The sequence below is a fragment of the Macrobrachium nipponense genome, chromosome 27 (genome assembly GCF_015104395.2).
Source record: "Macrobrachium nipponense isolate FS-2020 chromosome 27, ASM1510439v2, whole genome shotgun sequence".
NCBI classification, from domain to species: Eukaryota; Metazoa; Arthropoda; class Malacostraca; order Decapoda; family Palaemonidae; genus Macrobrachium; species Macrobrachium nipponense.
Window position 1 is genome coordinate 23,139,149 of NC_087216.1, and position 17,500 is coordinate 23,156,648.

General features: G+C 35.3%; 1 protein-coding gene across 2 annotated transcripts in view; it reads left to right on the forward strand.

The window, feature by feature from the left end:
* The window catches only part of LOC135200913 (zwei Ig domain protein zig-8-like), an 18,529-nt gene extending 3,348 nt beyond the window's left edge, over positions 1–15,181 (forward strand). Inside the window, exons 1-8 of one of the 2 annotated variants that reach the window (XM_064229677.1) lie at positions 221–2,022; positions 4,406–4,566; positions 7,613–7,690; positions 9,091–9,223; positions 9,661–9,717; positions 11,510–11,682; positions 12,247–12,379; positions 13,165–15,181. In XM_064229677.1, coding sequence (XP_064085747.1) covers positions 1,899–2,022; positions 4,406–4,566; positions 7,613–7,690; positions 9,091–9,223; positions 9,661–9,717; positions 11,510–11,682; positions 12,247–12,379; positions 13,165–13,283 — 978 coding nt within the window. In that variant the 5' untranslated portion in view covers positions 221–1,898 and the 3' untranslated portion in view covers positions 13,284–15,181. Of the gene's footprint in view, positions 1–220; positions 2,023–4,405; positions 4,567–7,612; positions 7,691–9,090; positions 9,224–9,660; positions 9,718–11,509; positions 11,683–12,246; positions 12,380–13,164 lie in introns of those variants that run through there. The other variant, XM_064229678.1, reaches the window with a different exon arrangement.
* Positions 15,182–17,500: the final 2,319 nt, after the last annotated feature.

A 17,500-nucleotide genomic window follows, 5' to 3' on the forward strand; every position in this document is an offset into this window, starting at 1 on the left:
AAGAGAGAGAGAGAGAGAGAGAGAGAGAGAGAGAGAGAGAGAGAGAGCTGCATAAATTGTAATATGAGTAAATATATGACGAAAACAAAAAATAACTATCATGCGCCAAAGAAAAACGCCAGCGCGTAAATTTCTAGTGACAACGATGTATATACAGAGAGAGAGAGAGAGAGAGAGAGAGGAAATCCAGGTAAAACCAGTGCTGCTCAGTGCTTTAAAGAAGGTGGGTGTGGATTCGTCGTTCGCCTCCCTCCTCCTCCTCCTCCTCCCACCACCACACAACGATCGGTTATATATATATATTCGCTCTCATTACCCACTAAGAAACGAACACCCCGCCCCCCACGTGCGTGGGTCCGGGTCACGCCGTAAATCCCACCTCACGCCCCCTGAAAACGCCTACAGTAGTCAAGAGCAAGGTCTAGGTGACTCTAGTCCTAGTGGGTCCTGGGACTAAAGAACCAACCATGGTCGTTACGTCGCGCCGATAGCATGCGAGCCAGAGAGCCAGCCAGGACACTTAAAAAGTTTACAACCCAGGTCCAAAAGACTGCTTATTATACCACCGGGTATCATCCACCACGCGATACACCTGTAGGAGAGAGGATACCTGGGTTTCATTAACACGTTCCCACTTTTCCTTGAAGTTGGCACTAAATGGACAATATACCTCGTCTGGCGACCCTCTGGACTTTGTATGTGGGAAAGAACTCCTTCGCTTGTGACGCTCTGGACTTGATATGAGGGGAAAACTCCGCGCGGGAGAACAGCTTCTTCTTGTGGAACTGGTCGGAGGTTATACGTAAGTGCTGGTCAGTGTGGTGCGTCAGTTCATGGCATTTGAAGTCCCTCTGAGAGCAATTCCGTGTCGCGATGGATGTGTAAATATTGAGCGGTGACGGCACTGGTGATCTTCTGAGCGTGAGTGACGAAGTGCCGAGTTACGTAAGAGGTACGGAATATTTTTTGAAAAAAAGGAAAAGAAATGTTTTCTGCTCTCCACTTCCAGTTCGTGAGAATATGGTATTACTTTAGTAAATGAACAGTTAAATGTACGCCCCAGACTTAATCATATTAAATTTTATTGGCTTAAACAGGAGAAAAACTATATAAAAATTCAGAATTCTGAATATTTTAGAAGAAAAGAAAAGAATACTTTTAGGTCTCCATTTCCAGCTGTGAATGCCATTTCGTGTGAATATGGCATTACTTTAGTAAATGAACAGTTGAATGTACCCCCAAACTTAAATATATTGGATTTCATTGCTTGAAACAAGAGAAAAACTATATAAAAATACAGGTTTCTGACTAAACTGCAACACGAGTTATAGACTGACGCTTCAAGACTTCAGTAGATATTGATCTCGTTTCGTACGGGATCTACCGATGACCTGGTGAATTAAAGTATGCTTCCTCGTCATCAATCAAGCCTTTTGATACAGCGTTGTGCTTCTAAAGGCTTGATATGTCCCCACCACCATGTGCAGGCGCTTTCACCGTAATTCAGAGAGCGAAATGTCAGTGCTCTGTGACTAATGGCCTACACCGAGACCGTGCGTGTGTGGTGCTCTCACAAAAAAACGAAAAGAGAATAGTAGTGTTAGATTCTATTTTCACTAGAGCGACTAAGTGCCTAGATAATAATAAAAAAAAGACTCGCATGGAATATACGTAAATGTAACTTGATATATAAGATAAATAACAAATACATGAATAAAATTTCCGTAACCACCTCAGTTAAAAAAGAAATTCGCATGGACTAGTATACGTAAAGGTAATTTGATATATATAATAAATAACATAGAGAATACATGAATATAATTTCCGTAAACACCTCTTTGACATGAAATGAGTATAATACGCGACGCAGGAAATATGGTGACTTTTCAAAGCGAGATATGACTTCATTTTCACGCACTTTTATGAAAATAAACGAAAAACACACGCATTGCAAAATGAACGATTTCCAGATATACTTCTGTTTTCTCTTGCTATCCGCCAACGCTGTGACGACATTATACGGTGAGTTGCGTTATGCATAATCATGTTTTTGATATTTTTATTATTCAAAATTCACCAGAGGGCGTGGAATCCCAGGCATGATACGTCAGCAACGAAAATGGACATTATCCTCATCAGTCTTGAGGTTTATCCACAATTTCTGCTGTTAAAATAGGTTTTAAAGGTATTCACATTGTAAAAAGATAAAAAAAAGATAATGAAGGGTGCAATGGTCATAGATTATTGTCAAAGCATTATTTTCTGAAAGGAATTCCCAGATAGAATTGATAATGTAGAACAATAGAGGGTTAGATAGCAGATATTGTGGGGAAACCTCTTCAGAGTAGATCAATTGAAAAGATGGGGTTGCCCTCCTATAAAATTCATATAGAAATGAAAAAGATAAACATTCTGTCATCTATTTAATGTATAAATGACTGGAAAGGACGCCAGGGGTAAATACATTAATTAAACCGACTGATTGTCGTATGAACATCGACACTCACTCAGGTCGTAAGTTGAAATATAAACTAGTAAACATGGCTCCGAAGTTTCTTCGGCGCCATCGAGTTTTCTGTACAGCCGCTGCAGCGTATGATCAAGGCCAGCGAAAATAGATCTATTAATGCTGTATGAGCCGTGGCCCATGAAACTGTAATCACGGACCGGTGTTGCGGCCTATCCTATAACGTTGCCAGAAGCACGATTATGAGTAAATTTGACCTTAATCAAAATCAAAACTACTGAGACTAGATGTCTGTCATTTGGTATGTTTGATGACTGGAGGGTGGATGATCAACATAACAATTTGCAGCCCTCTAGCCTCAGTAGTGTTTAAGATCTGAGGGCGGAGAGAGAAAGTGCAGACGGACAGACAAGACCATCCCAATGGTTTTCTTTTTCAGAAAACTGAAAAGGTCGACTTTCTCTTCAACGAGCCTCGAGGAATTGTATTGTATTGCAATTCATCATACCTTGCTCACACAGGTATATAATCAATCATCAATAGGTTAAAAGGTCATAAACATATTCAGTAAAAACAGCTCAAATATCTAATGCATTCTTAAAGTAAGCAAAGAATCAATATGATACTACAGATAAAATTTACTGAATCGTAGCAAGATTCAGTAAATAAAAATAATCACGACAAAACAAACTGAATTTACTGAATCATAGCATCTCAGTAAAAGACTGAATTTACTGAATCTTAGCAAGATTCAGTAAATAAAAATGATTAAGATAAAACAGACTGAATTTACTGAATAGTAGCAAGATTCAGTAAAATACTGAAATTACTGAATCGTAGCAAGATTCAGTAAACAAGACGAACAAAATGGTTCTCTCACGTCAACATCATACATTAAATATTAAGGCAGGAAGACCTACACCCCCTCTAGCGGCAGGTAATTCTGTCACTGATCAAGAGTGATGTTAAGAGACTCCATAAAACCTCTTGTTGTTGTTGTTGATGATGATGATGGCAGCCTTTAAAGAAGCCTTGCGTATGTATCTGCACTCCTTCTTGCACCTTACGGTCGAGGGGAAGAAGGGACACGTACGTGCAAGGTGCAATAAGTTGCAGGAAGAAGTTGCAAGCTTTAGTGAGTTCGAAGAGGCGCATTAGAATTCAAAAAATGTCTCGCACCTTGATACAGTTTACTTTCTGCTTTCCCTCGAGGCTCAGAAATGATGAATATATGACAGGTACAAACACAAACAAACACACACACACACATTTATACAACTTGCCTCTAGGTGTGACCTTTTTTAACATTGAGAATTGCATGATCAATCCAAGAGCAGGTGGAATAGTTTAATGCTGACCTTTTGCATCTGGTGGTTAGTCGACAGTGGTGAGTTGCAGTCAGGGTGGATATATATATATATATATAATATATATATATATATATATATATATATATATATATTATATATTATATAATATATTATATATATGAATGATTATCACATCACCGTGATTCTTATAAATTATCCGAGCTACAAATGTCCTTTAATATCTAATTCGCTCTACCTTGGAATTGATATATTTTCATATATGTAAACCGAAGGGGAATTTTTTAGTTGATAATGATTTCGTCGATAACATCACTGACGTCTTGATTTCGTCCCTGTCCGCTGGAAGGTGGTTCGAACCCACGAGAGGACGAAATTATTATCAACTAAAAAATTCGCCTTCGGTTTACATATATGAAAATATAATTCCGAGGTAGAGCAAATTAGATATTGAAGGACATTTGTAGCTCGAATAATATATATAAGAGTGCATTAGGAATGCACGTATGTACGCGTCTAATCATACGCAGATTTATACACGAAAGTAGGGGGTACAAACATGCGCCAAAAAAACGTGAGAGGTATATTTACCAACTAGAAAATTTTCCAGGGCCACCACAGAGAAGTTCTTCTTCTTCTTCTTCTTCTAACGGGTGGAATGCGGCTGCAGACCCCCAACCCTTCTTCGGGAACTCCCCCTCCAACAGGACGATTCTCACGGGGCAGACGGCCTTCCTGGAGTGCAAAGTCCACCTGCTCGGAAACAAAACTGTAAGTTTATTCCTGTTTTCGATGTTCAATCTGCCTCTTATTTTTGTTTTTGATACTTTAGCCAAGATTAGGGATCGTTAAGCAAATGCTGTTGACTGTGCTGGGATTTGGTTACTCTAGAATTGTAATTATTTACTCTTTGTTGATAAGAACTGAATAGAACAAGTGGAGATGGAAGTGAGTGGGTATATATATATATATATATATATATATATATATATATATATATATATATATACATATTATATAAAGTGTTGATTTGATAAACAAATTGAATAGTTTAAATTTGAATTTTGATTTTAATATGGTTAGTTTTGATGTTGTCTCTTTATTTACAAAAGTGCCTGTGGCTGATTTACTTGAATATTTGGAGGATGAATTAGAACGTCATGATATTCCCTTAACTGCAGCAAAGCTCATTAGTCTCATAAGGTTATGTATCAAAGATAGTAAATTTTGTTTTAATGGGGAATTTTTTTGTACAAAAGTTTGGCATGGCTATGGGTAATCCCTTATCTCCTGTCCTTAGCAATATACACATGGAATTTTTTGAGACAAAACTTTCAACAAGAATTTTGCCCCAAAAAGTTATATAGTTTAGGTATGTGGATGATATTTTCTGTATTTGGCTAGTTCACGAAAATCTCCAGGAATTCCTTAATAATCTCAATTATTTAGTCCCTTCTATAAAATTTCCTGTAGAGGAAGAAAGACATTGTAATTTGAATTTTCTTGATATAACTGTCCATAGAAATCATAGAAATTTCACCGTTTCAGTCTTTCGGAAATCAACTAACATTGCCTCTTTTGTTCATTACTACTCCAGTTCTCTGTTTTTTCTGGGATGTTCCTAAGGTATTTACGTGTCTGTAGCCCGCAGTTTATTGACGCTGAGATTAAAACTATTTATGATATTGCATTGAAACTTAAATACCCAAGGACTTTTGTAGATGTGGCATGGAAAAGAGCTAGAAAAACATTTTATTTAACTAATGACAAACTTAAATTTAGTAAACATTTTAAAATTACCCTATGATGAAAGGTTTTAGATATTCCTAGAATTTTAAAACTTTTTAACATAAATGCTGTTTTCAGTAATATTAATGTCAAGAGTTTAGTAATAAAAAATTCTCCTACAGATCTTCCAGGCTGCACATATGAAATTCCCTGCAAAAATGTGTGATAAAGTCTATTACGGACAGACCTGTAAAACTCTTTCACAGCGTCTCAAACAGCACCAATATTAAAAGGAATATCATTGAATCTTGTTTCATCAAGTCAAATAATGGAAATGTTCCTTAAAGTTAAGTCTTGGTTTATTTAAACTTGAATGGCCTTCATCAAAATGATAAAAGTTGTAGATAAATATAAGCAACAAAATTAATATATTCAGTTTTTACATGTTTTGGACTGTATGGATACTTTGTAGTTTCTGTTAGGGTTAAATCTATGTTTGGGTTTGTGACCGTGTGATATCCGATAATCCTGGATTATCTCTATAACTTTTACCCTTTTGACAATTAACCATCTGGTATTTTTGATCTGTTGTTTACCTGATAAGTTTCTCTCCAATTGTATGTCATTCGTTCCTTGACAATGTCTTAGTAAAGACGAAAGCGCTTGGTATTCACTTATATACATATATCTATATATATATATATATATATATATATATATATATATATATATATATATATATATATGAATAACTTGATCACGAAGTATATGAAACGTAATGCTATGTATAATAAAGGTTTTTGCCGCGGAGGAAAATATGAATGGCGAGAGAGCCAAGAACTTTCAGTCTAGCTAATCTTGTAATGTCAGTTTGGATATTCAAGCCTACTTTTACTATGGTTTTTTCCTCTGTATGATCAGTTGTGCCTGAGTAAAGGGTCGTGCTAGACCGAAAGTTCTTGGCTCTCTCGCCTTTCATTTTTCCTCAGTGGCAAAAATTATATATATATATATATATATATATATATATATATATATATATATATATATATGTATATATATATATATACTATATATATATACATATATATACTATATAATATAAATATATATATATATATATATACGCAACACACACATACACACACACACACACACACACACACACACCCACATTTATATAGTTATTATCTCTCTCTCTCTCTCTCTCTCTCTCTCTCTCTTACAGTCTTGCTCGATATATTTATATCCTTTTTTCGTCTTTTTCACTCATTTTTTGGGAAAATTGAAATTTTGTAAATTTCATGGTAGTAAGCGTATATGCCTCCTTGTTTTATTTTCAAAATGTATTGTTTTCTGGATGAATCATCTGTTGACCACGGTGTGTGCTCCTCCAAGGTGTGGCTGCCTAAAAATCGCTAATCATGCCCTCATGCGTTTCCTCGTTTCTGTAGAGTGAAATCGACCTTATTACTAATCTTGTAATGCCAGTTTGGATATTAAGCCTACTTTTACTATGTTTTTTTTCCTCTGTATTATCAGTTGTGCCTGAGTACAAGGGTCGTGCTAGACCGAAAGTTCTTGGCTCTCTCGCCTTTCATTTTTTCCGCCGTGGCAAAAACTTCTAAATATTATATATAATATATATATATATATATATATATATATAATATATATATATATACACGCACACACACACGCACACACACACACACACACACAAAATATATATATATATCTATATATAATATATATATACACACACGCACACACACACACACATATATATATATATATATATATATATATATATATATATATATATATATATATATATTATATATATATATATATATATATATATATATATATATATATATATAGTGGACAAACTTCTAAATACCTCCATTGAGATGTACAACAATATATTGTTTTCTTTTTTTTGTCTATCAGTCTATCTATCTATTTCCATCTATCTATCAAGGGTATGAACTAAATCATTGTAAAAGAAGATGGTACTATTTAAAATCCCTATATTCATTAGACCAATCATGGCATCAAAAGGTTAGCAGATAAACTTCTCTGGCAGGTGACCTGGATGAGGGTACGTGACTTCCACATCCTGACGATAGGTTCTGTTTCCTACACCGCTGATGAAAGGATACAGGTAAGACTGAACAGTTTGTTCTTGGTTACAGGCATACAAGCAGCAGGATAAACTAACTAGTTTGTTTATGGATACAGGCACACAAGCAGCAAGATAAACTAACTAGTTTGTTGTTGGTTACAAGCATACAAACAGCTGGATAAACTAAATAGTTTGTTGTTGGATACAGGGAAAGAAACAGCAGGTTAAACTGAACAGTTTGCTTTTGGATACAGGCATACAAACAGCATGTTAAACTAAATATTTTGTTGTTGGTTGCAGGCAAACAAACAGCAGGAGAAACTAAATAGTTTGTTGGTAGTTACAAACAAACAGCAGGTTAAAATAAATAGTTTGTTGTTGGAAATAGGCAAACAAACAGCATGAAAAATTAAATAGTTTGTTGTTAGTTACAAACAAACAGCAGGTTAAACTAAATAGTTTGTTGTTGGTTACATGCATACAAACAGCAGGATAGACTAAATAGTTTGTTGTTAGTTGCAAGCAAACAGCAGGTTAAACTAAATAGTTTATTGTTAGTATGCAAACAGCAAGATAAACTAAATAGTTTGTTGTTGGTTATAGGCATACAAGCAGCAAAATAAACTAGTTTGTTGCTGGTTATAAGCATACAAGCAGCAAAATAAACTAAATAGTTTGTTGTTGGTTACTGAGAAAAAGCAAATTATTAAAAAAAAGAAAAAAAACAGGAAGAAAGGCTCATACAAATAACATTTCAGGAACCGAATTGATCTTATACAAATAAAAAAAAATAAAAAACGTAAAAGCATGGCACTAGAACAGTTAGACAAGCACAGAAAATCTCCACAAGGAAACTCAAATCCTTCGAAGATGACAGTGATAAAAAAAAACGGGCTTGCAGATAGGAACAGAGAAGTAGCTAGAAAAAAAAGACAGAAAGAGACAGGCACACTGCTAAAACTCAGAAAAATCGCAGAACAAACAGGTAGAAGCTAAAGTAAAGAGTTGTGCGTCATATTACCAAAGAAGAATGTGATCGAAAAATACAGATCTGAGAAAATCTCAAGAAGCCTAGACCTATGAACCAAGCAATACAAAAGAAGACTTTATCACGCGACAGCACTCGAATGGCCTTTTCTAGACCTATGAACCAAGCAATACAAAAGAAGACTTTATCACGCGACAGCACTCGAATGGCCTTTTCTAGAACAATGGACCAAGCAATACAAAAGAAGACTTTACCACGGGGTAGTACTCAAATGGCCTTTTCTAGACCTATGAACCAAGCAATTCAAAAGAAGACTTTACCACGAGGCAGTACGTAGGTACTCGAAAGGTCCTTTCTAGACCTAAGAACCAAGCAGGCTTTTAAAGCAGAATATACCACAAGATAGAGAGCTTGAATGGCCCCTTCCCTTATGCATACACATATCTTTCAGGTATTTCACGACCAGAGGAACGACGGCTGGACGCTCCAGATCCGTTATAGCCAGCCGAAAGATTCCGGTGTCTACAAATGTCAAGTGAATTCCTACCCGAAGATCGTCAGGAATTTCTTCCTCAAGGTTACTAGTACGTCTCTCTCTCTCTCTCTCTCTCTCTCTCTCTCTCTCTCTCTCTCTGTATTCATTTGAAATAATGATAGTGTCATGAAGTAGTAACGTTATTATTGACGAAGAGTAAAATTCACAAAAGATTTCGTTGTCTAGTGATATGATTCATATCGGTGTTTGGTGAGATGTAAACATATCCGGACAGAAAAAAATTAGCATCTTGAGTATTTGTTCTTCGTTCCATTATTATTATTATTACTATCTTATTATTATTATTATAATTATTAGCAAGGTAGTAGCTTAGAAGAAAGGTGATTTTAGTTAAAGGAAAAGTGTATATAGGTATTAGGCTAAAGATTAGAAGAAAGGTAATTTTAGTTAAAGGAAAAGAGATAGGTATTAGGCTAAACATGGTCCCCATTCGCCTTAAACTTATACATTTTCTTTCCCTTCCAGCAAAAGACGAGTTTGAAGGCCAGCTCTACCGAATGGCGTCGTCAAACAGGAAATACGGTAAGCAAAAAGGAAGTTGCCTCTAACCTTTGTACCAATCGTCATCAAACAGGAAATACGGCAAGCAAAAATGAAGATAAGCTCCTACTTTTGTACCAATCGCAGTTCACAGTCAAGATAACTGATTTAATTTGATTACGCAGGCTATTTCGTATCTAACCATCATGAAAGGGGCGTAGCAAGATATGGTGAATTTTAAGCCATGTTTAATGGCACCTATGAACAAAAACACGTCTATGAGGAAATGGCTATTCAACGAACAATGCACAGTACTTTGGTTAAAGCGAAATAAACTGAATAATCAACGCAGCATATTGTATAAAGTTTTGTTTTGCATTTTTCGCTCATTGCTAGGAAAAAACTCGTGTAAAAAAATACAGCATTCTATTTATCGAATAATGCAAAACACTTTAGTTAGAAGGAAAATAAAAAGTTTAATAATCAAAGCAAAATATTGTATAAACTGTCGTTTTGAACTGTTCTCTCATTGCTATAAAAAATTTGATTAATCGTTTGCCACGAAATAATACGGCAAAATTTTATTCATCGAATAATGCACAACACTTTATAGTTAAAAGGAAACAGCAGGATAATCAACGGAAAATGATACCGTGTAAACTTGGATCCGTGCTGGGCAAATTGCTCAATGAGCGAAATTGGTAGTGATTTGGCAGAGTAAAAAATCAACCGAGTTTTTACAGCGTTCATTTTTTTCTATAATGAAGCTTTCGTAAATTACTGCTTACTGCCGCATTTGCTTTCATCGTCGGGAGGAATTTTCGCTTACTCGGGGAGTGAGCCCACAAACTACTTTGTTGTTGTTGATGTTGTTGTTTTTGTTGTTGTTGTTGTTGTTGGGGTGGTAGGAATAAGCAAAGTCAATGGCAAAGCCTAAAAAGGTCTGAAAAAGACGTTTCGCGTCGAGTTAAAGATACAGGAATTTTAGGATACGATATTTATGATTTATTTAGAATGAAAATGTAAAAAATAAATAACGTGTGTGTTAAACAGCAAAGAACAATTATTTCTAATGAAATATAGCGTATTTATCTTAATTCTCTTTGTTGAAACAACGCGCTATTTGACCGTAGATTATCCATGCGCTCCGAATAAGGTGGAGGTCGGATCGTGCCTTGTTTATTTATTTGTTTATTTACATATTTATCTATTTATTTTGACAAAGGAGGAGTCTAGCGGGGCTGGAGGAAGTAATAAATAAGCAAGGTGATAAATGCCATAGTTCGCTAAAAGTTAAATCAAGTTGATATGCTGAAACGAGAAGCAGAGGATTATTTTATTATTATTATTATTATTATTATTATTATTATTATTATTAGAAGGAAGTAGACCCCTCTTAAACTAGTTCTTTTAAAGTAACACGGCAGTATTGTTCGAATTGATTTTATAATGAGTCTTCTCAATATGTATGTGATAAGTTGCTTAAGGTATATCCACTTACAGTCGTCGACATGTTTCCAACCTATCTGTAATATGTATGTGTTAAGTTGCTTACGTATATCCACTTACAGTCGTCGACTTGTTTCCAATCTGTTTGTCTTTGTGACATGTATGGGAAAGTTACTGATCTATTTCCACTTCTAGGTTGTCGACTTATTTCCAACATATTTGCGATAAATTAGTGATATGTTTCCTCATACAGTTTTCAACTTGTTTTTAACGTGCATGCAACAAGTTACCAAAATATTTGCAACTAGTTACCAGCATGTTTACGACCTGTCTACGTCACATATTTACCGATTGTGAACGCGCCCCAAATACTCTCCTCCCACAGACGGTTACGACACCTGCATCACGGGCCCTCGGGTGAGGTTCGTGGACCCTGGGGCCACCCTGACACTCGAGTGTATCGTGACCTACGTCAAGAGTCCTCCTCCTTCGCTCCTGTGGTACAAGGATAATCACCTCTTGGACTATAACTCCCCCAGGGGAGGTATTTCTCTCAAGGTAATGACAAGTTTTTTTTTTTTTTTTTTTTTTTTTTTTTTTTTTTTTTACAAAGAATCTTCTCGTCAATATTGTAGACTTATTTTTCGTGGGCGGTGGCTCCGTTCACAATGGTTAAATTAGTTGTTATAACCTAAAATTTTAGCCAGAGTAATATTTAGCTTCTTAAGAAGACGCCCTGAGGGAACCATGATTTTGTAGGAATATATAAGTGAGAATTATTTTAACTACAAAGAAACCATATACGTGAACCAGTAGGTCTAGTGAGAATTATTTTAAATGCAAAGAAACCATATACGTGAATAAGTAGGTCTAGGCCATTCGTAAATTGTATCCTTTAAATTCAGTTTAAATGAGTGTATGGCGTTTAAAAACCGCAGGGAAGTTAGCAATCAATAATATGGATGATGAAGTAGGTTACTTGGTAATAATAATATGACGTTGATTAACTATAAGTGTTTCATCACATGAAACCGTTTCTGTTTACTATCTGGAATAGCTATAGGTCTATTTCTGCGCGCAGAAAGCCTCTTACTTTCTCCCCTTCTAAACTGCCACCCTCAGCTGGAGACGAGTGGAGATCAGACTGTGTCGACCCTCTTGCTGTATTCCTTTAGGCCTAAGGAGGACTCTGGGAACTACACTTGTCTTCCGTTTAATGCCCCGTCGGCCTCCACCTTGGTTCATGTTGAAAAAGGTAAGGACTCTCTCTCTCTTTTTGTCTCTTCCATCATCGTCCTTGTTCACCTTGAACTTGGGTTTCAGTTTGCCGCCTCAAGGCAAGGCCTTGGCCTAGGCCTATGCGAATTGAGAAATGGCTTAGCTGTCTGGTTATTCAGTTCTCGGATATCAAGGGTCCTTTATTTAACAAGACCTATAGCAATGTGGACTGAAGGCTTTGCTTTAAGTAAGGCTTTTAAGACCTTGTTAATCATTATCTCTCCACACAAAAGTTGTGACAGATCAAATTACAAACACAGTTAATTTTAATTTAGTTCCAAATGACAGCCTCCTCTGAGATAATCTAGAGAATAATTTCATTATTTTCCATGACAATAACGTCAACTTTGTCCTGTCAGGTGAAGCAGTATTTGAAGAAATGTATCTCCATCTTCAGTCGTTAATTATAGCATTATTTTATGAATTTTACTGAAAAGAATCAGTGTAAGATTTGAAAAGCAGACGCCTAATTCATTTTCTTCAACCTTTTTCTGTTTTTTTAACTCTAAAAACAATAGATTTTTCTTTAATGGTATTCAAGCGGCACCATAAGCAGGAATATAGCTTATTACCTCACTTAGGGGTGACATTAGACAACTAAACCAACCACTTTTTAGTTGCTGTTAAATTACGGGACAAATAAACTGAATAAAACTAAAAATTTTGACGTTCAAGTGATCAATTTATTAGCCCAGCAATTGAGTCTTAATGCAAAGAACCATTAAGAAACTCCTCCAATCTTCTGTATTTCCCTGCTTGCAGATAAGATCGAGGTTTCTGAAGTTCAATATGAATACGGGAATCTAGCCGCAGTCATATCAGTGAGTTTTACTACTCTGGCGCTCTCCCTGATGCTGGCGACAGATTTCGATCTCTGCTGATGTGTTTTTTCAACGTTTGTCAACAGCCACACTTAAGATACATTCGTGAAGGCACCGAAAGCTGGCGAACTGCTTCAACTGACGAAAGCTGATGTTGTTGTGACTGCTAGAAAGGATAATGTGGGTAATGTTATGATGCTGAAAAAGACAATGTGGATAATGTATTGGTGCTGAAAATGACAATTTGGATAAAGTTATGGTGCTGAAAATGACAATTTGGATAAAGTTATGATGCTGAGAATGACGATGTGGAGAATGTTATGATGCTGAAAATGACATTAAGGATAATGTTATGATGCTGAAAATGACATTAAGGATAAAGTTATGATGCTGAAAATGACAATTTGGATAATGTTATGATGCTGAGAATGACGATGTGGAGAATGTTATGATGCTGAAAATGACATTAAGGATAATGTTATGATGCTGAAAATGACAATATGGATAATGTTATGATGCTGAAAATGACATTATGGATGATGTAATAATGAGGTAAATGACAATGTGGATCAAGTTATGGTGCTGAAAATGACGAAGAGTATAAGGTTGTGCTGCTGAAAATGACATTGTGGATAATGCTATGATGCTGAAAATGACAATATGAATAATGTGATGATGCTCAAAATGACAATGTGGATCAAGTTATAGTGCTGAAAATGACGATGAGGATAAATCTATGCTGCTGAAGGTGAGGGTAATGTTATGGCACTGAAAATGACAATGTGGATAATGTAATGATGCTGAAAATGACGGCGTGTACCTTATTATGCTAAAAGTGACAGAGTTGACAACGTTGCTATTTTGCACCAGACAAAGTGGATAGCCAAGTGATGCTAAAAATGACAAAGTTGACAAAGTGGATAACACTCTCGCAATGTAGCTACGACTAAGTGGCCTGAAGATGCCCTGTAAAGGTGTTTCTACACTGTATGAAAACATGTCCTAAACACATGCCAGCAACTTAACGCTCACACATCACAAACAGGCAGGATACAAGTCAGTAACTTATCTCTAATCCTTAACTAGTGTTTTATACGATTTTCCAACATGGCCAAAGATGCGTTCCTCACTTATAGTCGTAGACTTGTTTTCAACTTGTCTGTAATATGTATGCATTAAGTTGTCAACAGGTTTATGAGATTTATAAAGCGCATTTGGAGAGAATCAGTGATGGGTCAGCACCTGGAGACGAGATACAGTATTCTGGTGGCAAATTTGACCTGCTTTATACATTTTTGTATTCTTGCCTGGAATTTTACAGGTAAAATATGGGAATATTAATTAGAAAATGACAATCTTAACTGTTCTAAGTTTTCCCAACAGGGGACGCCTATGAAAATATTTTTCCAATGATATTTTTGTCATGATATTTTTACGAAGATTTTTCCAGTGTATTTTTCTCAAATAATCCATTTTAGCGAAGATATACACGAAGCCGAAGAGCAGAGTTATTTTAATATCATAATTACCTTTTGATATGATAATTTTGAAAAGGTTAATTTTGGTCAATAGAAACACTGTTATAATGTAACCATCAACCTCTGGATTGCTTAGTTAATATATATACTGAATCAGTCGTAATCATGATAACTGATATTTGTGAAAACCTTCAATAATATTTACATATTACATCTTGGAATAACTTAGGTGTGTGAGTGCTTAGTTACGCATAGAGTTGTATGTATACACTTGAATGTTTAGGTGTATACACGCACACGTAAACCTGCACATATATATGTGTATATATACATTATATATTGTGTATCTATATACATACATATATATACATATACCTAGTGTGTATACATCATGATAATTATGTATAATGTAATATTTTAAAATAAAACTTCCCTAATGTCTTGAATTATATCATAAACATCATTGTATAATTCATGAAAATAAAGACATGAACTGAACACTTGTATATGACATTTTCCTCCTTGATTTTGATTCAGTCTTGAATCATATTCAAATAGACATGTCATAAATAGTGCGACATCATAAGTAATCATAAGTAGATGACAAAACCTGTCACGAATGACACTTCTAACGCGACACAAATTACACGTTATATCTTTGTTATGACATAAGTAACACAACATTATAAAAATGACAAGTGAATAGTATGACCTGTCATGTATAATATGTCATAACAAAGATATGAAATGACGTAAGTGACATGACATATGGCATGTCAAAGGCATGATGTGACGAGCAATAATGCCCTGTCAAAAATAACATGACAAGTAACTGATGAGAACTGTCATGAACATGTCTTATTAAAAATATAATATAACATTAGTAACAGGCCATAAATGAGATGTCATATTAAAGATATGGCATAGGTAACATGAAATGAATAACAAGAGATTCCAAAAATGACGAAACAAGTCAGATATGCAAGGCAATATGACAGTTACAATTCTGATATTTAATTAATAGCAGCTGAAAAATACAAAACGTATTTAACTATTCTAAGACGATTATGAAATCAGAATATTTCGAGAGAAGTGGAGAGAGGAACTTTGAACTCTGTGCCTTTGTCTTAGTAATACGTCCTTTCTTATAAGTAAAAGTTCAGTTTATCTTAGTTTAACCAGACCACTGAGCTGATTAACAGCTCTCCTAGGGCGGCTGGCCCGAGGGGTTAGATATTTTTGCGTAACTAGGAACCAGTTGGTTGCCTAGCAACGGGACCTACAGCTTATTGTGGGATCCGAACCACATGATAGCGAGAAATGAATTTCTATCACAAGAAATAAATTCTTGTGGTTCCGCGTTGGCCGTCCCCGAGAATCGAGCTTCAGACTACCTGATTGGTAGCCAAGCGCGAAATCCACTCGTCCAACATAGAACTGTCCTATCTTATAGAACTGGCCAAGTGCCACCGAATGATAAGTCTCCCATTAACTATATCAATGAAGGCTACCAATTACTATCAAAGCGCAATCAAAAGCGACGGTGTATGGATCAGAATATATCACGTTGCACCTTTCAAAGTATTCGTGGCAAAGACGTATCGTACTATAATTACGCACAGTTTCTCAGATTAATGCCCTCGTATAGCTGGACGCTATTTCCGGCACCCGGAACAGTCTGCCCATTTACTGTGGCAGGGACGGGTCCCTGCTGTTAATGGGATTATAACTCTTTGTTTTATTGATGTTCCCTTTTCTTCGCTTGTGTATGTATATATATATATATATATATATATATATATATATACATATATTTATATATATATATATATATATATATATAATAAAAGGAACCCATAAAAACGCCACTATATATATAGAGAAAATACCATATTTCAAAGATCCCTGTCTCTTCTCTCTTCAGGTACATGAATCTACCTGACGAGAGAGACAGCAGCAGTCTCTGAAATATAGTATTTTCTCTCTCTATATTTTGGCGTTTTTATGGGATCCTTTTATTAGATGGAATCCTGTTGTAACAGAAGAATTTTACCAGTCATATATATATATATATATATATATATATATATATAATATATATATATATATATATATATATATATATATATATATATATGCATTCACACATACAGTACATAAATACATATGCACGCACGCTATATATATATATATATATATATATATATATATATATATATATATATATATATATATATATATATATATATATATATATATGTGATGTATGTACATAGGGAGAGAGAGAGAGAGAACTCCAAGTATCTTAACCTACTGAAGCACTTTTGCCTTAACGCCTAAAAAATAAAATAAGGAGAAATGACCAGAAGGCTTAAGGTGTTCCGATAAGTGGGTCTTCCTCTCCACAATCTCTCCCGGGTAATGTGGAAAGGCTTATGAACTAAAAAGCCACCATTAACAGTGCCCGGGTCTCATGAACAATGCAGGAAGACATTAGTGTACTCTGAAAACATTTTATTATAACCTGCACTTACCAATATCCACCGGATGAATAAGTAAAATTCCACCAAATAGATATACATTAACTACAGGAATCATGGCCCTATCGATGTATAAGGAACAGCCATGTTTTGGACCTGTTGTTTTTCAAATGTCGAGTTTGGTACTACTCAGTTTTCTGTGGAGTTTTATTTTGGCTATTAATGAAATGTGGAAGTTTGCCATTCCTTGTATCAGGCTTAGCCCTATTCAGTTTTCTGTGAAGTTTTATTTTGGCTATTAATGAAAGGTGGAATAGTT